The sequence below is a fragment of the Aristolochia californica genome, unplaced genomic scaffold (genome assembly GCF_029961685.1).
Source record: "Aristolochia californica isolate CCGP_79_NKW_82.1479 unplaced genomic scaffold, dmAriCali1.0.hap1 SCAF_2, whole genome shotgun sequence".
Classification (NCBI taxonomy): Eukaryota; Viridiplantae; Streptophyta; class Magnoliopsida; order Piperales; family Aristolochiaceae; genus Aristolochia; species Aristolochia californica.
Genome location: NW_027181881.1, coordinates 47,228,092 through 47,254,813, shown reverse-complemented (window position 1 = coordinate 47,254,813; position 26,722 = coordinate 47,228,092). Strand labels below are relative to the sequence as shown.

General features: G+C 41.6%; 2 protein-coding genes and 1 pseudogene across 2 annotated transcripts; 2 read left to right on the top strand and 1 right to left on the bottom strand.

Moving 5' to 3' along the window:
* Nucleotides 1-3,645: 3,645 nt before the first annotated feature.
* Nucleotides 3,646-5,737, top strand: LOC137956149 (probable pectinesterase/pectinesterase inhibitor 17). The gene is made up of 2 exons (XM_068803508.1): nucleotides 3,646-4,522; nucleotides 5,052-5,737. The coding sequence occupies exons 1-2, from the start codon at nucleotides 3,646-3,648 to the stop codon at nucleotides 5,735-5,737; spliced, it is 1,563 nt and encodes a 520-aa protein (XP_068659609.1).
* Nucleotides 5,738-9,115: 3,378 nt separating this feature from the next.
* LOC137955584 (probable pectinesterase/pectinesterase inhibitor 17) lies at nucleotides 9,116-11,648 on the top strand. Its single transcript, XM_068802594.1, has 2 exons — nucleotides 9,116-10,013; nucleotides 10,975-11,648. Exons 1-2 carry the CDS (start codon nucleotides 9,116-9,118, stop codon nucleotides 11,646-11,648), a joined length of 1,572 nt encoding a protein of 523 aa, XP_068658695.1.
* A 1,467-nt stretch (nucleotides 11,649-13,115) lies between these two features.
* Nucleotides 13,116-20,962, bottom strand: LOC137955199 (phosphoglucomutase, cytoplasmic 2-like; annotated as a pseudogene).
* Nucleotides 20,963-26,722: the final 5,760 nt, after the last annotated feature.

Sequence of the window (26,722 nt, the reverse complement as noted above, 5' to 3'; positions counted from 1 at the left end):
TTTTTCTCAGGTAAACAACATCCAATTATTTCACATTGATAATGAAATACATGATTGCGTATAGAATACTATGTCTGTTAACTCATATTTTACCCAACTCAAAGGACTTGGATGAGAGATATTCTTTGTCCTATCTCACACTGTCGTTGTGGCTCTATGAAATATGAAATATCCTATCGAGAAACACATAAAATCATCAAGTTTATCATGGGATTAAGTAAATCCTTTACTATCGCATGTGGGCAAATATTGACAATGAACCCTTTACCTAAGATCGACAAGGTTTATTCTTTAGTGTTCAGATATGAATGACAAAAAGACGTATCTAATAGACGGAGCATCATTCAACTTGAGACAACAACTTTTATTGTCATAAATTCAAGCAAGAAAGGTGACCCCTCCACCTGTACAAAATGTCTCAAAGACGGTTACAATGCTGGAAATTATTGAGCACATTTGAAATATACGAGTACTTGCTCTGATACCATGCTAAATTAGGACAAAAGCCCTATCCCAAAATGACTAGCCACTTAGGAAACCTCTTCTGCCAACTATTAAACTCAAGATATTTTATCTCACTATTCCATGTGGGACTATTCTGTTACATATAAGCATGAGAACTATTTGGTAATTCCACTGTTTTGTTCATAACGGCTCTCCAAGACGTAAATAATGTATAACAACAAACAATATGGTTAGTGGCTCCTCAATCTAGGATCTATGTGGCGAACAATTTTTCGCCTTCATCGTAGTCACCACATCAGGTACACCTTATGCTCTCTCTCACGTTCTTTCTTATGCCCTGTTATCCCCATCTCATAAAGCTTTTACCACTTCATTAACCATTACAAAAGAATCAACTAGTTTATTATAGGCCATAAGGGATCCTAAATGGTGTCAAACAATGCATGATGAAATTCAAGCCCTCCAGGCTAACCACACATGGACGCTCATCTCTCTTCCACCTGGCAAGAAACCCATTGGATGTAAATGGGTATACAAAGTCCAACTCAAATCTGATGGCATCGTTGAACATTATAAAACTCGCCTAGTCGCTAATGGATACAACCAGATTGAAGGACTTGACTATCAAGAGACGTTTGCCCCAATTGCCAAGTTGGTTACTGTACGTGTCTTACTGAGTGTTTTTGCTATTCAAGGATGACATCTTCACCAACTTGATGTCAATAATGAGTTCTTACATGGTGATCTTGATGAAGATGTCTACATGTCACTATGCCCCGATTTTGGACGAAAGGGGGAGACTCGAGTGTGCAAACTAAATAAGTCCCTATACGACTTGAAACAAGCTTTTAGACAGTGGTTTTTGAAGTTTTTTCACAACCCTCAATACTACTAGGTTTCATTAGTCAATGATAGATTATTCTTTATTCGTCGAATCCCACAAAGGCAGTTTTACAACAATACTTGTGTATGTTGACAACATAATTTTGGTAGGTAACAATCTACAATATATTGAATATGTAAAACAGTTATTATCCAAACAGTTCAAACTTAAGGATCTTGATCAATTCAAATACTTCTTGGGCATAGAAGTAGCAAGGTCTTCAAAGGGGATTTCCCTCTCCCAAAGGAAAATGCCTTGGAGATATTAAAAGATGTTGAATTTATAGGAGCAAAACCTACAAGGTTCCCAATGGAGAAAAACTTGGCTTTTACCCAATCCGATGGTGAACTCCTAACTGATCATTCATCATATAGGCATCTTGTGGGAAAATTAATCTACTTGACCATTATTAGACTAGATATAGTCTACGCCGTCCATGTTCTAAGCCAATTTATGGAAAAACCATGTACACCACACCTTGAGGCAGCACATAGAGTTCTTCGATATCTAAAACAAACTCTAAGATAGGGTATTCTATTATCCTCTACAAGTACACTCCAATTAAATATATTTTGTGATGCAGATTGGGCTCGCTGCAAGGGCACAAGAAGGTCAGTAACATGGTATTGTATATTTCTTGGACAATCACCCATTTCATGGAAAACAAATAAGCAAACAACGGTGGCTCGATCAACTGCTGAGGCAGAGTATCGTTCTATGACTGCTACATGTTAAAAAATTACCTGGTTGAAGAATGTTTTGAAAGACTTAAAAGTCATACATACTCAACTAGCCATATTGTATCGTGACAACCAAGTTACTCTACACATCACCTCAAATTAGGTCTTGCATGAACAAACCAAGCACATCGAAATTGATTATCATTTAGTTCGTGAAAAGATTCGAGCAGGGATGATTAAGATAACCCACATACGAACCAACGACCAAACTACAAACTTATTTACTAAGGCATTGAGTTCGTCCCAATTTGAGGCATTACTCGGCAAATTGGGTATCATTGACATACACTCCAACTTGAGGGGGAGTGTTGAAGATACAAAAATAACGGGTCTTACAATCCGAAAATAACTAGTTTTACAATCCGAAAATAACGGATCTGAATTTTGATATCAAACAGGATACATTACTTTATATGTAAATGCAATCTAATATGTATTTCTTAATCGGAAATAAATATTTTCACAGGTTATTTTTGTTAATATTTTTTAAATAGGTAATTTAGTAAAATTCCCATCGAGTTATTCATGGAGTATGAACGACATCAACGAAGCTCTAATTAATGTAAGTTTTACGAGCAAATTTTTGGGTTTTTATATTCGGTGTTGTATTAAGTAATTTACAAGCAATGTTCACTATAAGTTTTTCCCTTCATGCCAAACGTCAATCCTACGCAGCTGTAGTGTCATGAGTTAGATCTTCTTCATCTGAAATATTCCAAAGGTGGTCCATTTCTTACACTACACAGCAAACCGGCCGGAAAAGAGCTAGAAACCAATCTCCACAACTCATCAAAGTGAGACTCCCCGTTTGCGTCGCGTGCATGTAAAGAGATTTGAAGTGTTTTTTTTTTAACAAAGGGTTTTTGACGAAGATCATATGGATCAGCTACTATTTTTTAATTTTTTTCAATATCCGATTCTGAAGTCAAATCACGATAACAGAATGCATTAGCTTTCGAAGACAAAGAGCAGCCATTAAAATTTAATAAGCGCTGCTACTTCCGTGAAAGCCAACATATGGTTAATGGAAAAGCTGTGGATATGGCTTATTGACTTGTTCGATTTTTCCCTACAGCAACAAGAAGAAAAGTCACGCGTATCAATTCGCCACCAACTTCCAGAAAACTGACCAGAAGACTACGACGTCCTCCTATGCTGATCACGAAACTGAGACCCGAAACCATCCACGGCTTCAAGGTTCAATTCCATTTCTTGAGCACTTAGATTACCGTCTTACTCCCTGCATTTGTTTAGCATGTTTAAGGATTAATAATCAAATGCTTTAAAGTAGACTTTGTGATCTTCGGGTCATTTTTCCTTATTTTTAAATTACTTTTTCCGTTTGTTTTCAAATCCGAGGGCTCCTAAGCTGAAACCCGTTTGCATGATCAGCAAATCATTCAAGGAATTGCATGTCATCACTGTGTTCTGGCATGGCAGGATTAATCTTAGCTTGGACCAGAGAAGTTGAATTCTCTTATATAAACAGGCAGCAAACCATTGAAGGGGAAGAACGAAAAACCAGGTCGATCGAGAAGTCTATCAGATTCAGCTGTCATGGATAAGCTAGTACTTTCGTTAGTGAGTTTATTGTGTCTCGTATTGGCTGTTAGGGTAGTGAACAGTGTTGACATGATCTCAGCCTGTAAACATACCCCATATCCTGATATCTGTGCTTCTCTAGCGCCCAACACTAATCCACTGTCCTCTTTGGACGAAACCCCGTTTGGGTTTCGCAATTTAGCCCTTCAAGCCACCTTGACACGCGCAGAGCAAGCTCAGCGGTTTGTGTCCACCATGGAAGTGAGCTCCCAGGGCAACCCCGCCAGCCTAGCCTGGACTGACTGCATGGAGCTTATGGAAGACTCAGTTATTCAACTGAGTCGTGCTCTGAGCTCAAAGAAGCTAGAAGACGCTCAAACCTGGTTGAGCGCGGTAGTCGCAAACCACGAAACCTGTAGAAACGGGTTCATGGAGCTCAATTCTTCTTCCATTTTGAGTTCCTTCCCTTTCATGACCGATAACTTCACCAAGTTCCTCAGCAACTCTTTAGCCATTAATAAAGATGCAGCTCCGGTTTATAGACAGACTGGTGGAGGCCGGAAGTTGCTTTCCGAGGGACTCCCAGAATGGGTTTCCCCAACCGAAAGGAAACTTCTGCAGTCGTCCGCACCGAAGGCCGACCTTGTAGTGGCGAAAGATGGCTCCGGTAACTACAAAACCATCGCAGAGGCCTTGGCTGCTGCAGCGAAGATGAGAAGCGGGACGAAGAGATTCGTTATATACGTGAAATCGGGTGTTTATAAGGAGAACATCGAGATTACCAAGTCCATGAAGAATTTGATGTTTACTGGTGACGGAATCGACTCCACCATTGTCACTGGCAGCAGGAACGTCAAGGATGGTTCCACCACTTTCCGGTCTGCAACTGTCGGTATGTCTGCTCATTAACTTCTTTCATTCTCACACAAAATCAAAAACTTTGCGAAAAAACCAGGGATCTTTCATGGTTATTTGTTGGTGAATCTATGGAACAATATCTAAGACAGTTCGACGAGCCATGCATGACATCGTGCGCCATAACGAGGAGGCAAATGGGATTTTGTAGTATTGATTGATTTGCTTGTAAATAAAGCTGTAATTACATTTTAATTAATATTTTCATCAGGAAGATAAAAAATCGCCATTTCAAAAAAATAAAACCTAAAAATCATAATGACTGTAAAAATTTCAATTATGCGTTTTTTGACGTCCCTGATTTTAGACTTAGGCTAAGAAATTTCAATGACAAACAAGTCCATGAATGGATGGATGGCCCTGATTCATACATGGAAATCTCCAGATTGCCCTTTCCTACATGCAACGTTGGCTTCCCAACATCCTTTTGTATTTTTCTTCTTCAAGCTTTTCTCAGTTTTTTAGTCAAGAGAGGGACCGACCCTGTTCTTTTCTGCTCTTTACAGCCGTCTCAGGCGAGGGTTTCATTGCCCGGGACATGACCTTCGAGAACACGGCAGGACCACAGAAGGGCCAAGCCGTTGCTCTACGTTGCGGTGCCGATCTCTCAATTTTCTACCGTTGCAGCTTCAAGGGCTACCAAGACACTCTCTACGTATATTCCCAGCGACAGTTTTACAGAGACTGCGACGTCTATGGCACCGTCGACTTCATCTTCGGCGACGCCGCCGCCGTCCTCCAGAACTGCAACATCTACGTCCGGAAGCCAGGCGGCAGCACCAACACCATCACTGCCCAAAGCCGCTCCGATCCAAACGAGAACACCGGGATCTCTATACACAGCTCGAGGGTCACCGCGGCTTCCGACCTCAAACCCGTTCAAGGGTCCTACAAGACGTACCTCGGCCGACCTTGGCGCCCCTATTCTCGCACAGTCTTCATGAAGTGCACCCTCGATAGCTTGATCAACCCCGCCGGCTGGCTGGAATGGAACTCGAAAGACGACCTCTCGACTCTTTACTACGGGGAGTATATGAACTCCGGCGGCGGAGCGGCGACAGGGAAGCGTGTGAACTGGCCGGGATTTCATGTTATGAGCACGACAGACGCCACGAAATTCACCGTGGATAACTTTTTGTCGGGGAGTTCTTGGATTAAGAGCACGGGTATCCCATTCATACCGGGACTTTGAAATTAAACTTGGATCAAGAAAGCGCTCATCATCGATGATGATATCGTTGAAAACGAACATGTAATTTTTTTTGTATTACGTTTCTCCATTCCTGTTTGTACCAGAACTAGGATCAAATTCGAACCCTGTATTGAATTATTAGATTATATTATGAACAAACCGAGAAGTTTAATTCTGCTGACAAGAGCACCAGTACACTTGGAGGTGTCTTATATATCGAATTGCTTTGCTTTCGTTTTCGCTGCCCACGAGACTAGAAAAACAAATTTACGATTTAAGATTTATTGACCTAACACGCAGTGAGCGCAAACCCTAGTGCATTATTGGGTCCATCCATTCAAAATTTTACGGAAACATAAATTTGACATTTCAGGATTCAGAACGAACGGGTTCAAGTGGACGGGTCGATTCACTTCTAAGTTTAAAGTTAGGATTTTCTTCGTGCATTCATAATTGTGCAAGTCAAAGGTACCTATTAATTCTCGATGCTCAGAAGAATTATAAAAACTCATTGAGATATCTATTGATGTCACAGCCTACATTATCTTCGGAAAAATAGTCAATCCATCACGCAATAGTATAAATATAACATAACAACTAATAAATTGGGTTCTATCTTCGGCGCATGATACCCCTGAAGTCGTTCTAAATTCTGCTCTATGCAGCTTGTTCTTATCCATTCAAATGCATACTAATCTAACACAGCTCTCAGGGCAGAAGAAATGGCTCCACCTTGGGATGAAGTCATGATCATCAGAAAGCTTATAATCTTGCCCCCCCTCAGAGATTACTATCAATGTTCTGCTCCGCAAACTAATTTAATGGAAAAAACATTCATTCGTCACTATGATCAACTGGTGTAAAACTGTCTGTAGTTTTCCGGCAGCTAGTCCAGTCGGCTTACCGTGTCTTTCATTAAGAAGTAAACCAATTAATCATAGATTTCCATGGCCGTTGTCTGGCGTCGTCTTCAGGAGAAGTGACACCTAATAGAGTAGTGAAGATAATGGGTTTGTTTGTCTTGTACTCTATGTACTCTTCTTTTCCGAAATTCAACGAGAACTCTGTTAGAGAGAAACTTGTGGTGCCTGTTCTTTTCCTTCTTTCGGGCTTCTGCCATCTAATCTTCGCAAAATCGGGGATCAAAAGGTGTCGTCAGGGAGGAAACTTGTCTTTCTCAAGCCAATTAAAATAAGATAACAGGAGCCCTCCCTAACGAAGATGACAAGGAACTCTTCAGTCTTTACACAGTTCAGTAACTAAAACAAAAAAAAATGAAAACCCGTTAGTTTGCTGCCACGACATTATCCTCCCATCACAAATGATATTTGATTTCTCCAAGTTGAAAGCTCTGTGTCGTTATTGTTTGCAGAAGCTTCTTAAGGGAATCCAGGTCCCTTGAACTTGAGTGTTGTATTTCACGACCCTACTATGAATCTCACAATCAACTTTTCTTTTTTCCAAACTCCCACTCCAGGATCCATCGTCCATGCGTAAGCCACAAGAATTTGCTGTTTCAGCAAATTCTAGCACTTCAAAAATGTCTCTCCGTGAAGCAATCTCAGCATAATTATACTGTAAGCAGGTCTGAAAAACGTATCTCAAATGGATAAAGAATATGCAGGGTTTGGTAGGCGTAGACTAACATTTTCTGTTAAAAAAGAACTATTTGAAAACCATTTGATCCAATAAAATTGTTTTTTAGCATCATTCCGTGGACTATGAACTGGGTTAATCCTTTTAACTAAACAAGATGAATATATCTTTGTGTTCTTCTCCAATGTAAAGGCAGTACGTGTTACTCTATGATATTATACTTTTACCTCAAATATTCCTCTTCATGTAAATGGCAACTTTCAATGTGGATCAGGGGATGAAGCCAATCACAAGAAGATTGAGATTTGCCTTTAAACTTCTTTAAAAGTGGTCCCTAAGTGGGGACTGGTGAGAATAGATTCCATTTACAAGGATTTGTTGTTGGAACAAGTCTCAAATAATCATAGACAAAGTTTGTTCATATTCCTAGTCCTTATAACAAAGAACAAATAACTCTTTACTATTTTTCATGTGATTTGAGGGGACTAATCCGATACTAATACTCATGTAATAAAAGATCTGACCCTCAATTTTTTATTTAAAATTAAAAATTAAAAATTTTAAACACATACTCATACACACGCCTTTAGTCGGGGTCATGATCAACATCATTATCATCCATTACTTTTTCAAAAACCAAATTTTCTTTCGAAAAGACGAAAAGAAAATGTTAAAATAATACGTTTAACATACATCGACCTTACTCTTCGGGTCATATGATCTCTTAATTATTATTTGAATAAAATGGGTTAATAAAGAGAATCGATTATTTGGGGAAAAAATTTCCTAGATGATAATCGGGTCTGAGATTGGACAGGAACCGAATGGCTTACACATTAGAGGAAAGTGGTAGGGTTCAAGCTTCAAAAACTAATTGCCCTCCCTATATTTTCTTGAATAAGCTTTGATTACCTCAATATCTAATTCATTAAAGTGAGATGTTTGTTTGTTAACAGACAATTGAAAAGTGACTTTAGGGCTAGAAAGCTGGTTTATTGATGCCTTAGTTAAGATCAAACAGTTGGTCAAATTAAAGAAAAATATTATTGTAGTACTCTCTATTTATGTTCTGATTCCTTCAATTAGCAACAGGAGAAGTTCAACAAGTTGCTTGTGTTTGGCAAGAAACGAACTGATATTTAATAGGGTGCACTTGTTTGGATCAAATCCAAATCAAGACGCTATAATGAAAAGAGAAATATTTTTAAAAGAGAGTAGGGCAGAGCTGCTTGACTCGATCCTCTGCAAGGAAGAGAGACAACAACAAATATTCAGTTTTCTGGAATAGGAAAACCACGCGTCACCAACGATTATTGAAGGAAATCGATCCTACCGAAACCCTAACGAGACACAGATTCAGATTTGTTTCGTGGCAATTTAGAATTAAAGTTGTACCTTCTTATCCTCTCATTTCGTAAGCTTCTCAGTGACACATTGTTCTTGACCCAGATGGCTTGTTCGCTCCTCGGCCACGCGTTTATGGCCTTTTCATCTTTATTTGGATATCCATGGATTTCCTAGCAGCCACCAATCGGTTTCCATGTCTAAACCCAGCTGCTCGTCAAATCGAGAGAATTCACCCTGGTACGTCGTTTTCCTCTGTGCATGGCAGGATTACCTTTGAAGTTTACCTTGATGTATCACGTCTCTCCACTGAGGGAGAAGAGCTGCCTCTCGCCCTATAAATACCTCTCTTCTTCCTTCGTTTGCTCAAACCATTAGAGGAAAAGTACCCAAAAGAGAAGGGCAAGTCAGTAGTCTTGAACCAGTTTGGTCGTGATCATGGATAAACTGGTTGTTTGTTTTGTGAGTGTCTTCCTGGTCTCTGCTGTTAGTGTTGGGTTGGTGAGTGGGGGTGACGTTAGCTCTTACTGTAGCCAAACCCCGTACCCAGATGTCTGTTCTTCTCTGATCATTACCTCTAGTCATGAAGTACCGCTGTCATCTTTTGACGATACTCAATCTGGGTTTCGCAGTTTGGCCCTCCAAGCCACCTTGACTCGGGCGGAGCAAGCTCATCGGTTTGTTTCGGCCGTGGACTTGGGCTCCATGGACGAGCGAGGAAAGGTGGCCTGGGCAGACTGCATGGAGCTCATGGAGGACACAGTCGATCAACTTAAACGCTCAGTTAGCTCGATGAAGCTGGAAGATACTCAGACTTGGCTAAGTGCGGCAACCACCAACCTCCAGACCTGTAGAAATGGGTTCATGGAGCTCAATTCTTCGTCCCTTTTGAGCTCCTTTCCTTTCATGACCGGGAACTTCACCAAGTTCCTCAGCAACTCACTAGCCATCAACAAAGCTGCAGCTTTGTCTGCAGCTCCGGCATCCACCAAGTCCGGTGGAGGTCGGAAGCTACTTTCTGATGGGTTTCCTGATTGGGTTTCCCCTACAGAAAGGAGACTTCTTCAGTCGCCCGCATCTACAGCCAATCTTGTAGTGGCAAAAGACGGCTCCGGCAATCACAGAACCATCTCCGAGGCCGTGGCCGCTGCAGAGAAGAAAAGCGGAGGTAAGAGGTTCATCATACACGTGAAAGCGGGCGTGTACAAGGAGAATGTCGAGGTTAAGAAGTCTATGAAAAATCTGATGTTTATTGGGGACGGAATCGATTCCACTGTTGTCACGGGCAGTAAGAGCGTGGTAGGCGGCTCCACCACCTTTCGTTCTGCAACTTTCGGTAAGTCTTCCTCACTTCGAATGATCAGCCGATAAGCTTTCTTGCTATAACACGAAAGTTGCAGAAAATACTTGCTTGGACTGGGATAATACGAATCACATCAGCGTCAAATGTACTTTTTGTCCCCGTTGAGCTGATTTTAGTATTTACTGTTCGTAACGAATTCACCTTGACAGATTGAAGCTTCTTGCTCGAGCTCCGTTGTCTGGACTTCCGTAGTCCTTATTTTATTACATACGGAACCCTCGAGGTGACAGACATAGGCCAATTTCCTTGAAGATATGAATTAGTCTATTCTTGACTTTCATTACAAGGTCGCGATTGTTCAAGTCTAGAGTCTAGATAGAAAACCAATTCAGCTGGTTTGTGTCGTGTGTGGACGTTTCATTTACGCACGACAGTCATGAAATTTTCTTTTTCTTGAAGAAACTGAAGAATTTTCTTAACCCAGAAAGCGTCGGAACAAAATTAAAAGACGATGATTATTCTCAGTTTCCTTCTTTCTTCTTGATAGTAAAACATAAAAGTTGCTGTCAATTCAGCAAATCTGTAACTCCCTTGATTCGTCTTCTCCATAAGAGATCCGAATGATGATGCAGCTCCAGTTTGAGCTCACCCTTTCATTCTTGAATCTGGGTCCTGTAAAAAACCAGCTGAATCACGTCTTGTAAAAAAGGAATAATACAATATAAATTTTGTCCAAGTTAGTAATATATTAGATTAAAAAATTTCTACCAATATGGAAATGGCAAGTTGCTTCTGTCCTACGAGTTAACACAGTTCTCATACCCCAAGCCCTCTCTGTCCAATTGACTAGCTGGAATGAAATTAATAAGCTTTCCCCTGCCTTCGCATGAAGAACTTTCTCTTCTTATCGTTTCTGATTCGTAGAAAAACTAACATTTGCTGTGCCTTTCAGCGAATTATTCAAGGCTAACCTGGTCCAATTTCTTCTTCACAGCTGTGACGGGTGATGGCTTCATCGCTCGGGACATGACGTTTGAGAACACTGCTGGACCACAGAAGCACCAAGCGGTCGCCCTCCGCTCCGGCTCTGATCTCTCAATATTTTACCGTTGCAGCTTCAAGGGTTACCAAGACACTTTGTACGTATACTCCCAGCGACAGTTTTACAGAGACTGCGACATCTACGGCACCGTGGACTTCATCTTCGGCGACGCGGTGACGGTGATCCAGAACTCCAATATCTACGTCCGGAAACCCATGAGCGGGCAGAAGAATACAGTGACGGCTCAGGGACGATCGGACCCCAACGAGAACACAGGAATCTCTGTGCACAGTTCGAGGGTGACCGCCGCTTCGGACTTGAGTGGCGTCAAGTCGTACCTGGGGCGGCCTTGGAAGGAGTATTCTCGAACCGTTTTCATGAAGTGCACCTTGGGCAGCTTGATAGAGCCGGCTGGGTGGTTCGAGTGGAACGGGAACTTCGCCTTGAAGACTCTTTACTACGGGGAGTATATGAACACCGGCGGCGGCGCTGCTACCGGAGGGCGCGTGAAGTGGCCTGGTTTTCATGTTATGAGCGGGGCAGACGCCGCAAAATTTACAGTGGGGAGCTTCCTGGGAACTTCATGGATCACAAGCGCGGGTGTCCCCGTCACCTCAGGTTTATGAGAGAGAGATTGCAGGACTGCTACTCAGCATAAAAATGTATCTTCCTCTGTATAGAATGTCTAGTCGATGAAGAAAAAGCTGAAGTGGAATCTGTATATGTATATGTGATGTTCTCCGGAAAATAAAACATATACCAATCTGTGTGAGGGTTGGAAATATTTAATGAAATGTATCATCCTTCTTGTAATTTTCATTGAAATGGAGGTTTGCTTTTGTTGAGACAAGGACACCGTCTGACCGACTTAAAATCTTTTTTGGAATTCTCTGGTCTTATAGATTCGGCATCCTCCTTCCTTTCAGATTAGGTTTCCTACCTAAAACAAAGAAGATTCAGTACAGACAAGATAAAATAAAATGAATGAGGATGAAATATAAGCCCAAAGGCCAATCTGGCAACTGTAAGAATTAGTTTAAAATTGGGCTATCTAATTAAATCGCACAAGAAAGAAACAGCTAGTTTTGACCAAAATAGAGAGCGAGAGAGAGAGAGAGATGTTTGAATTTGTTATACCCAAGTAGCATGGGCCAGATTCTAACGTGGATTTAATGAGATGTATCTTTTCTGTGGGAGACAAGCCCATGTAGTTCAGCTGACTAACTTTGGACCCCTGGGTGCGTCACCATCAACCTCCCAAAGAAGGGAAAAAACCTTCAAGTGCCTTAAAAAATTGTAGCCAGTGGAAACCGGGATTATCTTCCCCCCTTCCCGTTCAGGAGATAAGATTTTTTTATCTTCCCTTAGAGATAAAGCTCTAATTATTATATTTATTACCACTCTTGATCAATGCAAATATAGTTTTGACCGTCTCTAGGTGGGACAAGAATGCTTCTCCAGTCCTCAATGGGACTCTGGTAAACGCCTTTTTTCTTCTTCATTTGTCATTAAAATCCTAATGTGGCGTCATTCTGCAACACTAATCCGTCCCTCGGAGGGACAAGAATGCTTCTCCGGTCCTCAGTGGGACTCTAGTTAACCACCTTTTTTTCTTCATTTGACATTGAAATCTTAACGTGGCGGCATTCTGCAACACTAATCCGTCTCTTCGAGGGACAAGAATGCTTCACCCGTCCTCAATGGGACTCTGGTAAATGACCTTTTTTTCTTCATTTGACATTGAAATCCTAATGTGGCGGCATTCTGCAACACTAATCTCATCAATCTTCAGAGTCGACGTCTGGTTTTGGATTTGAGATTGAGTGAAGTAAAAGCAGAAGCTCCTTGTCTCTGCCGATGCCGAGTCACCACTGTCCATCCACCTCCCAACTCAGGCTCCAATGCCAAACCAAGCCCTTTGCTGCTCGCAGGATGCTGCTCTTCCACAACATATTCTCCCTCGTCCTCCTCGATCTGCTCCCTCATCCTCACCTCTCGTTCTCGATCCCTCGACATCCTTAGGACTATATGTAAAGTCTAACTTAATTGTAATATTTATTAGTAAATGGTCGTTTTGGCATTGCTAATATAATTCTATTTCTTATTTATTTGTCATAGATTTATCACGACGAGTTTACTATGCGGTTATAGCGCTACTGCCAGCATGAACATCGATTATGGAGATCAAAGCTGATGAAGTGAAGATCATTGTCCTATGTGATGACTGTAGGTGCTGACCGGCCTGTGAACGCCTCCATTTTAGAGAGCTTGAGTGCAACCTCCCACCTTTAAAAACATAATTGTGGAGATCATATCAAATGATATTCCAGATAAAAGAAAATCAATCAAGGATAAAACGCACAATTGATGACAGCAGAAGAAACTAAGATATCAAAGCGAATGGTCCTTACCAAGGGGTCAAGTGCTTCCTGAGAATCCCTTCCAGTTTTTGAAGGATCCTTCTCATATTGCTCGATATAAACACGGATTGTTGCACCCTCAGATCCAGTTCCAGATTAATCAAACATTAAAAACACACTCAGATAGGTCCAAAGTGAGACCCCCACAGTAGTATATAAATCTCCAATCGAACAACCGGCCCCCCAACCATAGCTCAGCAGGGACCATGACTCTTGCCAAAATATTGGAAGGCAGTTGCTCCCTAATAGAAAAATCCACGTGGCTAGCTGATACGTTGGGGGCGTCCAATCAGAGCAAAACCTAATGTTTATTAATAACCATGTATGAGTCCTTTCTCACCAAATGAGACCCATCAGCAAACATGTAGCGAATTCCCTGGTGCTTAGAGATGGAACCATCAACTGGATCTTTATATTCAAATTCATCGGCAGCAGCAATCTGACACATCTGATCTTATTCCTTTTATATTTCAGCAAAAAAATCAATTATCTATAAAAAAATTCCCCACTTGACTAGTGTCATTAAGCTGTGAAAACGAGAAAAAAGAAATGGCAAGAACAACTCAATTTGCGAAACAAGCACATCTGCAAGGACACAACTCCTGCAGAATCCTTTGGCAGTAGGGTGACGAAACTTGTTGACATCAGGAAGAAAAGACTGCAGCTTGATCAAATTTGCCATAAGTTCCTTCGCTCACCTAATGCAACAATAGGAGACAATGAATAGCCACAGAACCTAAAAAGCTAGATCAAGAATTTGACACCCCAGTTTTAAATGAAAACCTCCTTGTCTTACCTCATAGTCATATCGTGTATAATAATGGCAACCATAATTGGACCAATGTTCACAAAACAGTCACCAACTTTACACCACTAAGGTTGTCCTTATTTTTGAAGGCAAGTATTGTAAGCCAGGCCAAAACTGACCAGATCCCATCCTTCTCTCGGATATGATCAGACCCTTTGTTAAGAGTTCATAATAGCAGTAAGTCGTTTGAAACAAGAAAAAATAAATAAATAAAAGAAAAGGAATAAAGAATCTGATTGGTGTGCTGCAGCAGTTTGACTTCGGCTAAACTGAGCCTACAGGAATACATCGTCAATACCACCTACCAGTTCCAAAACTCACTTCTCCATGAATTGAGCACAAACCAGCATCCATCAAGTTACCAAAGAATTTCCAGCCAGTGGGCACCTGAGACAAAATAAGGAATTCACAACCAAGTCACTCATTTAAGATTAACAAAACAAGATAACACATTTCTGCAATATAATATAGGTGTCGCCACTATTTATTACCTAAAAAAAACTTTAGATTCAATGCTTTTGCTACAACATCTAGAGCAGCAGACATAGGCATGCTCCCGTGAGCAAGAAAGAGCAAAGAAACAAAATCAGACAAAAGACATACCTTCTCCAAGAACACTCTCACTCATCCCCTCTCCAACCAAAAAAAAAAAAAAAACAGTAAAAAAAACATTCTCACAGAAGGAAAGGCCCAGGTCCATAAGAAAAGAAGAAGTAAAAAGCTTCTACAAGTCCAGCTTAACTGAAAAATGACTATCAAGTTGGCATTAAATGATTACCAGGCAACACCCCTTTAACCAGAAGCAAAGAAAGGAATGGGCTGAATGGCATTGGCAGGCAATGATGGCCACAGAATCTGATGGAGTGACAAAAAATCTACAGGCAATAATGAGTTCTTTAGTTACCATCCAGAAGATTCGGATACCAAGAGTGAAGTGCGAGGACAAGTTTCAAGACAGTTAGTGATGGCAAAAAGCCCTTCCACCAAACTAATCCAGCAAACCCAATGACGCAGATTGGAAAGGTTAAGCTATACTGAAAGTAATGTGCATAAAGCAAAAGCCCGCCTCCCTCAACTGGTAGACCCGATCGTCTGGTGGAAGAACTTCAGGTCGAGCAACCTAAATATGACGACGAGACATGGCAACAAATGATGAGTCTTGCACGGCTTTTTGGAGCAGTTTACAGAGGTCAGTTGCTTGGAGACAATGCCTCGTCGGGAGTACCAACCTTCAACCCTAGATGATTGTGTTATCTTGGAACGTAAGGGGTATTGGTGGCTTTCGGAAGAAGGAAATGATTTCAAATTTTCTCTCCCAGTTCAAACCCTCTGTGGTTATTTTACAAGAGACAAAATGCCAGGAGATGTCTGACACTATCGTTAAGGAGATCTGGTTGAATCCTTCTATTAAATGAGCGGATGTTAATGCATTAGGCCATTCCGGGGGCATCCTTGTGGCCTGGGACTCTTCTCTTTTGGACTCCCTCCATGTGGTTGAAGGTCTTTTCTCCCTAGGCATCCAGTTCAGAGATCTCTCCTCCGGCATGATATGGTGTGTAGGGGGAGTGTACAACCCAACCAGATATCGTGAGAGGACCCTCTTTGGGGAAGAATTATGTGACCTATATCCATCTTGGAGGCTCCCATGAATTTTTGCGGGTGACTTCAAAGCAATCCGGTACTGCAATGAGAAGAAACCCCCCGCCACTCGTATTTCTGCTTCTATGAGAGGTTTTTCAGATTTCATTGGCAGTTGTGGTTTAGATGAGATCTCATTATCCGGGAAAAATTACATATGGTCGAATAGCCAACAGTAACTGATTTTATCAAAGCTGGATCGTTTCCTGGCTTGTCCTGACTGGTTGCAGCTCTTTGAAAATGTCTCGGGGAACGTTCACAACAAGGTGGGGTCAAATCACTGGCCAATCATGGTAACTACCTCTTTTGAGAAATGGTGTCCTTCCCCTTTCAGGTTCGAGAACTCATGGCTGTCGGAAAAATTTTGCCTCTCTTATTGATGGATGGTGGTCGGAAGCCCCAAGCTTAGGAGATTGGGCCTTCTCTCTGAAGCTTCGTTTCTTAAAAGGCAAAATCAAGGAGTGGGCCACCTGTCACCGTACCGCGTTGGCTGCTGAAAAGTCCTCTCTTCTTGCTCAGATTGCGAATTTGGACCTTGCTGAGGAACAAAGGTACTTGACTTCGGAGGAATTTTCCTCCCAAGTTTCTCTCAACTCTAATCTCAATTCTATCCTTCATCAAGAGAAAATCCGATGGAAACAGCGAGCTAGATTTAAATGGCTGAAGGAAGGAGATGCCAATACTAAATTCTTTCATGTTGTGGCTTCGGCAAAACGTAGATCCAATCGAATTACCTCATTATGTATTAATAATAAGGTAACGTCGTGTCGGACTGAGATCACTAATGTGTTGTTGAAGTATTTTACAGATCTATATTCAGAAGAATCCTTCAATAGGCCAAAATTACAGCACATTAGATTCTCTTAGTTATCTCCAGCTGCTGCCTCTTTATTAGAGCTTCCTTTCTCCGCCGCGGAAATTGAGTGCGTTGTCCTAGGCATGGAAAGTGATAGAGCGTCGGGCCCTGATGGCTTCAATGGTGATTTCCTTAAAAGATTTTGGCCCCGACTCAAGGAGGACATCACAGAAATGGGGTCACCTTCCGCAGTATTGATGCGTCATTTATTGCCTTGGTCCCGAAGAAGGCTAGTGTTGAGATGCCTGAGGATTTCCATCCAATTAGTCTCATCTCAAGCACCTACAAAATCATTGCTAGAATTCTGGCTCATCACCTAAAAGCTTTTCTTCCTGCCGTCATACACAGAGGGCAAGGTGCTTTCCTTAAAGGAAGAGAGATATTAGACTCCATTATGGTTGCACATGAGCTTATCGACCATTTCCAACGGAATGATGAGCCTAGAATTGTGCTGAAGCTTGATTTAGAGAAGGCGTTTGATAGAGTTAATTGGATTCTTCTTGACGAGATCAAGGGTCAAATGGGTTTTGGAGACAGATGGAGATTTTGGATCAGGAGTTGCGTGGGATCGGCCTCATATTCTCTCCTTTTAAATGGCATAGTCTGTGTTTTCAAAGGGTCCAGAGGTATTAGACAAGGTGATCCGCTCTCCCCCCTCTTCAACATGATCAGTGAATTCCTCTCTTCTATGTTTTACTCTGCAGTTAGCCTTGGTTGGCTCCCTCCAATTAGCCCTCAAGAAGCATTTAATGTCCCTATCCTACAGTATGCAGACGACACTATTATATTTGGGATCAGTAACATCGAGGGAGCCAGAAAGATTAAAGTGATATTAGGTCTTTTTGAGGTAACATCAGGCCAGAAAGTCAATTGGGGAAAGACCTCTAATGGGGTTTAATGTTAGTCTTGAGCTTCTTGCAGAGATGGCTAATTTACTTGGTTGTTCAACAAGCAATTTACCGTCCACATATCTTGGCCTGCCATTATTCAACGGCCACATCTGTAAAAGGCTTTGGACTCCAGTGGTTGAGAGGATTGAATCCAGGTTGGCAACTTGGAAAGGGCGGTTACTTAGTAAGGCAGGGAGGCTCAACCTCCTCAAATCTTGCATTGCAGGTATTCCAAATTATTCTCTATCTTTTATGCCCTGTCCTGCATCCATATGTAAGACAATGGATAAACTCAAAAGAAGGTTCTTATGGAGAGGATCGAGTGACACCTTTAAATATCACCTGGTCAAATGGGATGAAGTCTGTTTGCCAAAAAATTTGGGTGGCTTGGGGATTTGGAAAACCTAAGATATGAATCAAACTCTGCTCCTTAAATGGCTATAGAAAATCAATACTCAATCCTCAAATCTCTGGAAGGAAATGGTTATTGCCAAACTTGGAGGTATGACTCATTGGTGGATGTCAGGAGGAAATCGGAAAGGTCTATCTTCAATTTGGAGAGCGCTTACTCGTTCCAAAATTCTCAGCTGCTTGCAGATTCTATGTTGGAAACGGTAGGTCCCTTAAATTTTGGGATGATATATGGTTGGGGCAGGAGCCGCTACAGATTGCCTTCAGAAGTTTGTTTCTCCTATCCACCCATAGGAATATATCAGTTGCCGATGCTTTCGAGGGGGGCGGTATGAACCTTCATCCTAGAAGAGGACTGCGGTAAAAATTTGTCCTTTGGTGGCCAGAGAAAAAAGGCATCTTCTCAGTATTATCTGCTTTCAGTTTCATCAATGGTTGGAATACTTCTAATCAGAATCATGAGGTCTTTTTTGTTTGGCGTCTATGTGCTCCTCCTAAGATTAAATTCTTTATGTGAAGTGCCTGTCACAGCAAGATTCTCTCGGCTGACATGCTTCGAAGAAGAGCTCATCCTTCAGTAGACCCCTTATGTACTCTCTGCAATATTGAAGTTGAGTCCACTAGTCACATTTTGCTTCCATGCATCTTCTCATGGAAGGTGCGGACATCCATTCTCAGCATGATGGGGATTCAATTCTGTATGGCGGCCGATTCGATCTCATTCAATAAATCGCTTATTGGTATGTCCCTTCCTGGTCTCGGAAAGGTGATGCTCTCGGCCTGTGCTAGCTTTATACCGTGGGTTTATGGAATGAGCGTAACCGTAGAAGGTTTGAAGGTAAAATCGAATTTACGGATCGGGTGGCTGACCGAGTGGTAGGGCATATTTCCTCTTGGCTCCTGACGAAGAAGTCTTTCTCCTCATTTGTGGGGACTCCTATCCGTGATAACTGGTTTAATTTGGCTAGGATGCACTTGAAGTCAAATGCCCGGACTATGCAGGAATAGACCCCTCCTGATCCTGGTTACCTTAAGTTGAACTTTGATGGTTCTTCTCTAGGTAACCCCGAATCTCAGGATTCGGCGGGGTTATCTCGGACCACCTAGTTAACCAACTCTTACTTATATGCCAGCCCTTTAGGAATCACAAACTCTACGTCAACAGAGCTTCACAGTCTCCTCAATGGGCTCTACGTTTTTCGAGATAAGGGGACTCGAGGACTCGAAGGTGGTCATTGGATGGTGTGAGCGAGCATCTCCTCCTCCGTGGTGAGCGAGCATCTCCTCCCCCGTGGCGCCATTGGGACATTTTTTAGGAGATTATTGAAATTTGCTCATTATTATCTTGTATTTGGTCTCACATTCCGAGATCCACCAATTCGGTAGCCGATGCGCTTGCTAAACCCTACAATCTCTGGTTGTCATGGAAATGCTCTACTCTTTGTAAATTCTGTATTTTCTTGTTTATATATACACATCTTTTTCAAAAAATGTGCATAAAGCAAAAACACAATCTACTGTACTTACAAAATGAGCAAAACTAAAAGCATTATTACTGGCAACGATCCGAATCAACTGAGCCCCAGTTTGGAAATTCATTTACAATCTTCAGAGAGAGAGAGAGTACCTTTTACCAAGAACCATGTTGCGATCAGCGTCACCATCAGCAGCAGCAGCTCCAAATTCTGGTGGTTCATTTGTTTTGCCTAATCCCATGCGTGCAACTAACCCCTTGGCATAAGTCAGGTTGGGGTCTGGATAGCCTCCTCCAAAGTCTTCCTATTTGTAGAAGGCCACAGAAGAAATAAGTATAGAAAAGCTTGAGAGTGTGTGTATGTGTGTGTGTGTGTGAGAGAGAGAGAGAGAGAGACAACACCTTCGGTATGTAATTTAATAATTGGTTTTCATCAGCACCAAGCTTTTCAATAAAAATACGCTTTGCATACACTCCAGCTACCCGTGAAGAGCATCATAACTACAGAAGAAGACCATCTAAGTAAAAGGTGAAAACCATCTTGAGCTAACATGTCAGTGCAAGTTCAGAATATACACTTACCAGAGAGAAAATTTTGGAGATGCAAGCAGCTTCTGGATAGACTCAATATCAAAGATTGATCTGTGCATTAAGAAATTTAAATAACAAGTTATAGGAAGGCAAAAAATTTCCACATATAATGCATGAGTAAGATCAGCAGTTTATATCAAAAGCAGATGCTGTGAAAGTAAAGCAGTGAATGGAAGATTCAGGTAATATGTTCATGCATGTGATATCATACATTTCAATTGACCGATTTTACAATCAATGGTTTGATATGATAATTACTTCATCAGTTTTACATGATCAGTTGTTGAATAAAAAACATCCACATCGAATGATCCCTCATGACTTCCAAAGCTGGTTACACTTATAACAGAAATATCCACCTGAACATGTCATAGAAAATTAAAAAAACTAGTGAAAACCTGAAAGAAGAATTGCATGCCATTAGGTCTAAGGAGAGATCCATACATCTGGGAAATCTTCTGCAATGAAGTATTCCTTGATTGTTTTCGTGGGTCATAGATCTTATCAGTTGTGCTCTCAGGAGCTGGTCCACCATTTTCCATATTGTATTTGATGCCACAATCTTGAGAGAGGATAAAAAATTATAAGCCAGCATCTAGTAGAAATGTTAACCTGACAAAAAAGGAGTTAAAAGCAAATTCTACTCGTGGAAATACATATCATTCAATGAAGACAATGTATTCAAACAAAAACGGCTAAACAAATATGAAAGATATAGTCATAATCCAAAAGAAATAGATAATGAAGCGATAAAGCAAGTGATATTTACATTCCATCAGTGAGATAAAAACACAAATACTTACCAGGCCAGTTAATATTTGATAATATGCATGCATTATACAAATAATTCATCTTTCAAATGAAAAACTATTAGCTCCAAAATACTATCTGAACTGACCGAAATACTTTAAAGAAAAGAAAATAAGCCCATCTGATAATGAAACACATATTTACCAGGCCACTTAATATTTGAAAATATGCACGCATTATACATATAATTCATCTTTCAAATGAAAAACTATTAGCTCCAAAATACTATCTGAACCCAACGAAATACTTGAAAGAAAATAAAATAAAAAACAATCAGATAATGAAAGTTCTGAGTATTCGTTAGGGCCTTTAGCTGTCTGAAAAAAAACTTTTGGAAACAAGCGACAACAGAATTACATCCATTCAAGCAAAGAAAGAGAACACAAGAGAAAGAGAGGGAAGGGGGCTCCAGAGGGACTCAATACAGAAAATACACAACAAAACAAAATTCATCTCAAAACTAGAAGAATCCTGATCGAGGGTGCACAGGAGGAACAAAGTCTCCAACAACAAGGTGTAGCTGGGATATCCCTTCTCTTGCCAAGTGGTCCACCACATGATTAGCCTCTCCCGGGATGTAGTGCCAGCCCAGGGAGACATGCCCACTGGCGTCCCAAATCCAGTCAAATTACTTTTGCAGCCACCAAGGGGGAAATGAGCACCCTTCAACCAACTTATGATAGCCATGAAGCCACCCTCCACCAGTGGCCCAGATAGGGAAGGTCTAAATAATCTGAGACAATGAAGGAGAGCACTCAACTCAACCTCCATGAGTGTGTACCCATAAGGGAAAACATAGACAAAGCTGATCCCACCATCATTTTCCCTGATGATACCATCACCCCTGACCTAGGCATCAAAATTCAGCTTCAACCAGCCAATATGCAGGGGAGGGTGGCCACTATCCTCCACTTGTCCCCAATGACCAAGCTCAACAGGTGTTGTAATCATGGAAATGTGCCTCTTAAATAGAGAGGAATAGTTGATTTTCTGAAGTATACTTCTATTAGAGTGAGATCAATGATAAAATGCTCTATAATTCGTCTCAAACTAGACTCTCCAAACAACTCCAGCAATCACCAACCTCCAGAGGATCCTATTGCTTATTGTGAAAGGCCAATTAAACAATTAAAATACGTCCGAAAGGGATGATGGAAAACAAACTTGGACACCAAACTTGCGGAACAACTCCCTAAATGTCAATTGCAAAAGGACAGAGAAGGAAGAGAGTAGAGCCTACACTAACAATTTTCCACTCTATCTAATTGATCGACAGAGAGAATTTGGCCTTCAATCATGCACCAGAGAAAATGCATGATTTTGTGTGGGGCCAGAATTTCCTAAGAAAGGATCTACAGAAGTAGGGAAGGGTGTCACTGAATGCTGTATGAAGCATAGAAGAAGGCCTTCGATCAGAGAAGGCTTCTTCAAACGGAGATCACTGAAGGCAGAGCAGTCCGTCTGATGGGCTCACAAGAATAATGAGCTTCTTGAATCACAAGTCAGCTATAAAGTCGTCCAACTGAAGTGCCAAATCTTTTTTTTTTTTGGAAAAAAATGGTGATTTTATTGGATCAATTTAACTGTAGAAGATTTGAGAAATGACCAAAATTTACTTACATACACCAAACAAAAGCAAGAGATAGAAAACATGTCTTTGCCCATTGGATAAAAATTAAAGGATCATCCATGACATTCTTTTTGTGGTTACAGACGTGTTTACTATGGTCTCAAGAGGTAATATCACAAACGCTGAATTGTGTCCATTGGGCAAGGGTTCGACCAATGGCCTACAATAATTACCGCATGAATATTTTTTAATAAATAACACTGAAATGGAGAAACAGTTATTGAATAGCACTGATATGGAAAAGTAGCACTTTAGTTAACTGGTATTCTACTAATGACTAAGAATTTTGGGACAATACAGTATATAGTCAGAAAAGAAGGCTACAACTTAGCCTAGTAATTAGGATGGGAAACTACAATGTTGACGTCAAATGCCCTAAACTTTTGGATGGTCAGACCATTATTCTATTTATTATCTAAAAAATAGTCGACAACCTCATCAGACAGCAACAATCTAGAATTATACACCTGAGGGAAAACCTTAACTTCTTGAGAACAATTTCCGTAAAGTAAAAAGCAGCCAGATGCACATATTCATCTGTTATATTTTTCTACACAAATATCGAAAACTGGTAAAACAACTTTGTGAAATACTCGCTATATTTTCTAGCCTAAGCCTATGGAATGAACAGCCCGGATCTGGACTTTGAAAAAGGAATCCATCTTCAGTCCTTAGAAAAATCAATTGAGATTCAGAAAATGCCATGTTGTTTCCAATTAGAAAGATGGACACCTACTTCTCGACTTTGATGCTCTGATCCGCGGCACATCATCTCATTTGCATCTAGTTATTAGAAAATATAGTATTCAACTGTGATGCAAAATGAGGATTGACTAGTGTTCTCTTTTCTTATTTGACTAAGCACATTATAGATTAATAAACAAAACAAATAAATGAAGTCTCTCTAAGTGGATACGAAAATGCATCAATCAACAAGTAGAAAACAAATGCACTAGCCACAACAAGCAGAGTAACACATAGTGCCTTAGCTACACAAATCGACAACACATGACCCGTAAAAATTTGACACCATTCACTAGAAACGAACGGAAAGCACGTAATAGCAGGTCCAATTGAGACCAGGAAAAAATTCAGAAAAGCATGAAAAAGAAAAGGAGATGTGAAAGCGAGCCTCTAGATTCAAATTACCTTCTTCCTGAGACCAGAGGTTCCCGGTTTCTGGCCATCGATAGGACCCGTTTCTATGCACGAGACTTTGAACATCACCATTTTTGTATCCGAGAAGACCAGAACACAAACAAAGGCGAGTTCGAAGCACTCAATATCGAGTGAAGCCAAACGAATGAAGCGCAGAATAAGGAGAGAGAGAGAGAGAGAGAGGGGAAGAGTGGCAGTCGCTTACTGGACCAGCTGGTGGAGTTCGAGAGAAGCTAGGACGGGTCCCGCAGAGACCATCATCACAGCCAAACGAATGAAGCGCAGAATAAGGAGAGAGAGAGAGAGAGAGAGAGAGGAGAAGAGTGGCAGTCGCTTACTGGACCAGCTGGTGGAGTTCGAGAGAAGCTAGGACGGGTCCCGCAGAGACCATCATCACCAATCTGTGCCGTCCGCTCGAGGATTTTATAGCCTTCTTCGGGATGGGCTCAACTCGTCCGTCACTGAGATTTAGGTGCTTGGAAAGAATATTGAATTAATTATTGAAAATCCTGTCGTCAATTTATCATCAACTATTAGATGATCACTACTAAAAGGACATTCGTGTATATAAATAATATTTAGGGCAGCCTATTTGGTAATCTTAAAACATAACTGAGACACGTGTAATCTGATATAATGATCTCCGGCAAGCGAAGCTGCGAAAGATAGGAAGCATGCGCGCCACTTCACGAAGCAAAGGGAAATCAGTTTTGCTGTTTTTTGACTATCTACTTTCCGACCGGCAAGCGATTATTCTCGTAAAATCCCGGTGAGAATCGAAGGGTAAAAGAGGCAACTCAAAATGGATAATTTATTCCAGCAAATTAAACTCTAGAAAAGACACCCGGAAGACAAAATTATAGTCGGTCCCACCGAATCCCTTACACGCTGCATGGTCGAAATTGCACCAATATTTGTAGAGAAAACGACGCCTCCTCTCCATCGGAATAAAGCAGAAGCAGGCCCGATGTAGGAATTGCGCCGTTGTTTCGACGAAGGCATCCGAACAAAGGAAAAGGGGGAGAGAGGAGAGCCAGACGGGGGTAGACGACATGCAGGCAATCATTTTCACATTTCATGACAAAAAGATAAAACGAATCGTAACCAATACAATACAACAAAAAAAAAAAAAGACGGTCTTTCCCGCATGTGAGCAACCCGACATAAGGATGGATTGCGAATCACTGGAATTCACGATCATACCCTTCCCCCCTTTCTTTCCGCTTTCTTCCTCCTCTCCCTTTTATGCCTTTTGCGCGGTTTTATTGATTTTATACCGTCCAAGTGGAGATTCTTCCACACTGTGCGTTATCGTATCGTAAGCAATATATATTAGCCTCGGTTTACAGGTAGAGAGATTTGCAAATTCTCTGGAGAATGTTTGTTTTGTACCTAAAACATGCTCTCTGAATAACTCTGCTCAGTGTGCTTATACCTTTGTCGTGTGAAGATGCTGCTTCATGTGCGGTGAGGGAACGCCAAAGGCAGAGACTCGGGCCCATCCCGTTCAGGCATTTCATCATACACCCTCCACGCCCGACTCCGTCCTCGGGGCTTTCATTGCTTTTTGTCATCTTTTAATCGGAGCAGGCACTGGCAGAGGTAGGCTCGAGATTTTGGAATTTTCACCAGAAAAGCCAGACATAATTGGAGGTGTATGGGATAGTGGGCCTACTCCGATGACCGCAGGTGATCCGGTACACTGTGGGTCCATGACGCATTGATCATGGTCAAATAACAACTTCTGCATAGATAAATGAAAAAGCAACTGGTTATACAGTTCATGATTTCATTGAAAGCGGGCCCAGAGCTCTGCGCAGGCAATCAAAGATATATCAAAGTCACATCCCACGTTTGGATTCTTTGATCACATCATCAAACGGTCAGGATCGTCGGTGATGTGTAGTGGTGGTACACATTGTTCAGAGTTGAGACCATGATTGCTCCCTTGATTCTAATAGAAATTGTTGGGTGAGCGGCAAAAGTGGAAAAAAAAGGACAGCAGAGTGACAGACTTCCTCTTTTCAAATATCTGCGAGGACCGTAGAGAATCAGGAGCGATGTGCAGTATGGACAGGGAGCAGCAGGCGCAGCAGGCGCAGTAGGCACGGTAGGCTCGGGTTTTAGGAAAGGAAATTAAAATAAAAAACCAAACCGGATTTGAATTTCGGGGACTCAGTCTAGCAAGCTCTAATCAAAATGATCGGACCTCAGACCAGGTCCGCCTATCTAATTAAAACGCGGAAAAACAAGGAAGGAAAAGGCGACGAGACAATGTGCTTCCCACGTTCAAGATATGGGACCCAGCCAACTGCCGTTACTTAGCGTCAAGATTGAGTCAGTTGCTGCAATTAACCAGATTACAACCGAAAAGCACATAAAAGCAGCGGCAGAGAAAGTAAAGAGAGCACTAGACCGCTCCGATCCGATGGCCTCGTCTCGTTTTCCAAGAACCCACTCTCTCGAGCGTGTATGTCGTCCACATTCGCGCATGGCGCACCCAATCAAAGCGGGCCCAACATTGGAAATGAAATCACTCCGAAGCGGCCTCTTTACTGCCTCGCTCATGTGACTGGTGAGCTGGCACAGTACTAGAGGCTCACCGAGCGACCTTGAACAGTACACTCGACTTTTCGTTAAAGTTACTTTTTCTTTAAACAATTTATTGTCCTCAACTTGGGAGGGGGGCACTTTCGTCATAAAAAACCTCGACGACGCCAAAGGCCCAAAGCCCAGCTGCGTCTACGGATCGGCGATTTTCTGCGCGCCTCCGAGGAGAAAAACCGTTGAACCACCTCTTAGACAAAAAGCAATTGATCGCCAATTTGCGTCCGACAAGTCGTTAACCGTCGTTACCGCTACATGGACGGCTTCGGGGGACGAATAGAATGGACCTGCCAATTTCACGCGATATTAGTGAGAAAAAACTGAAACCTTGTGGACGTGTCCGCGCTGTCAGATATCTTCGTAACAGTCGTATTATCCAATAAAAAATCTCTCTGGGCAGGAAACTC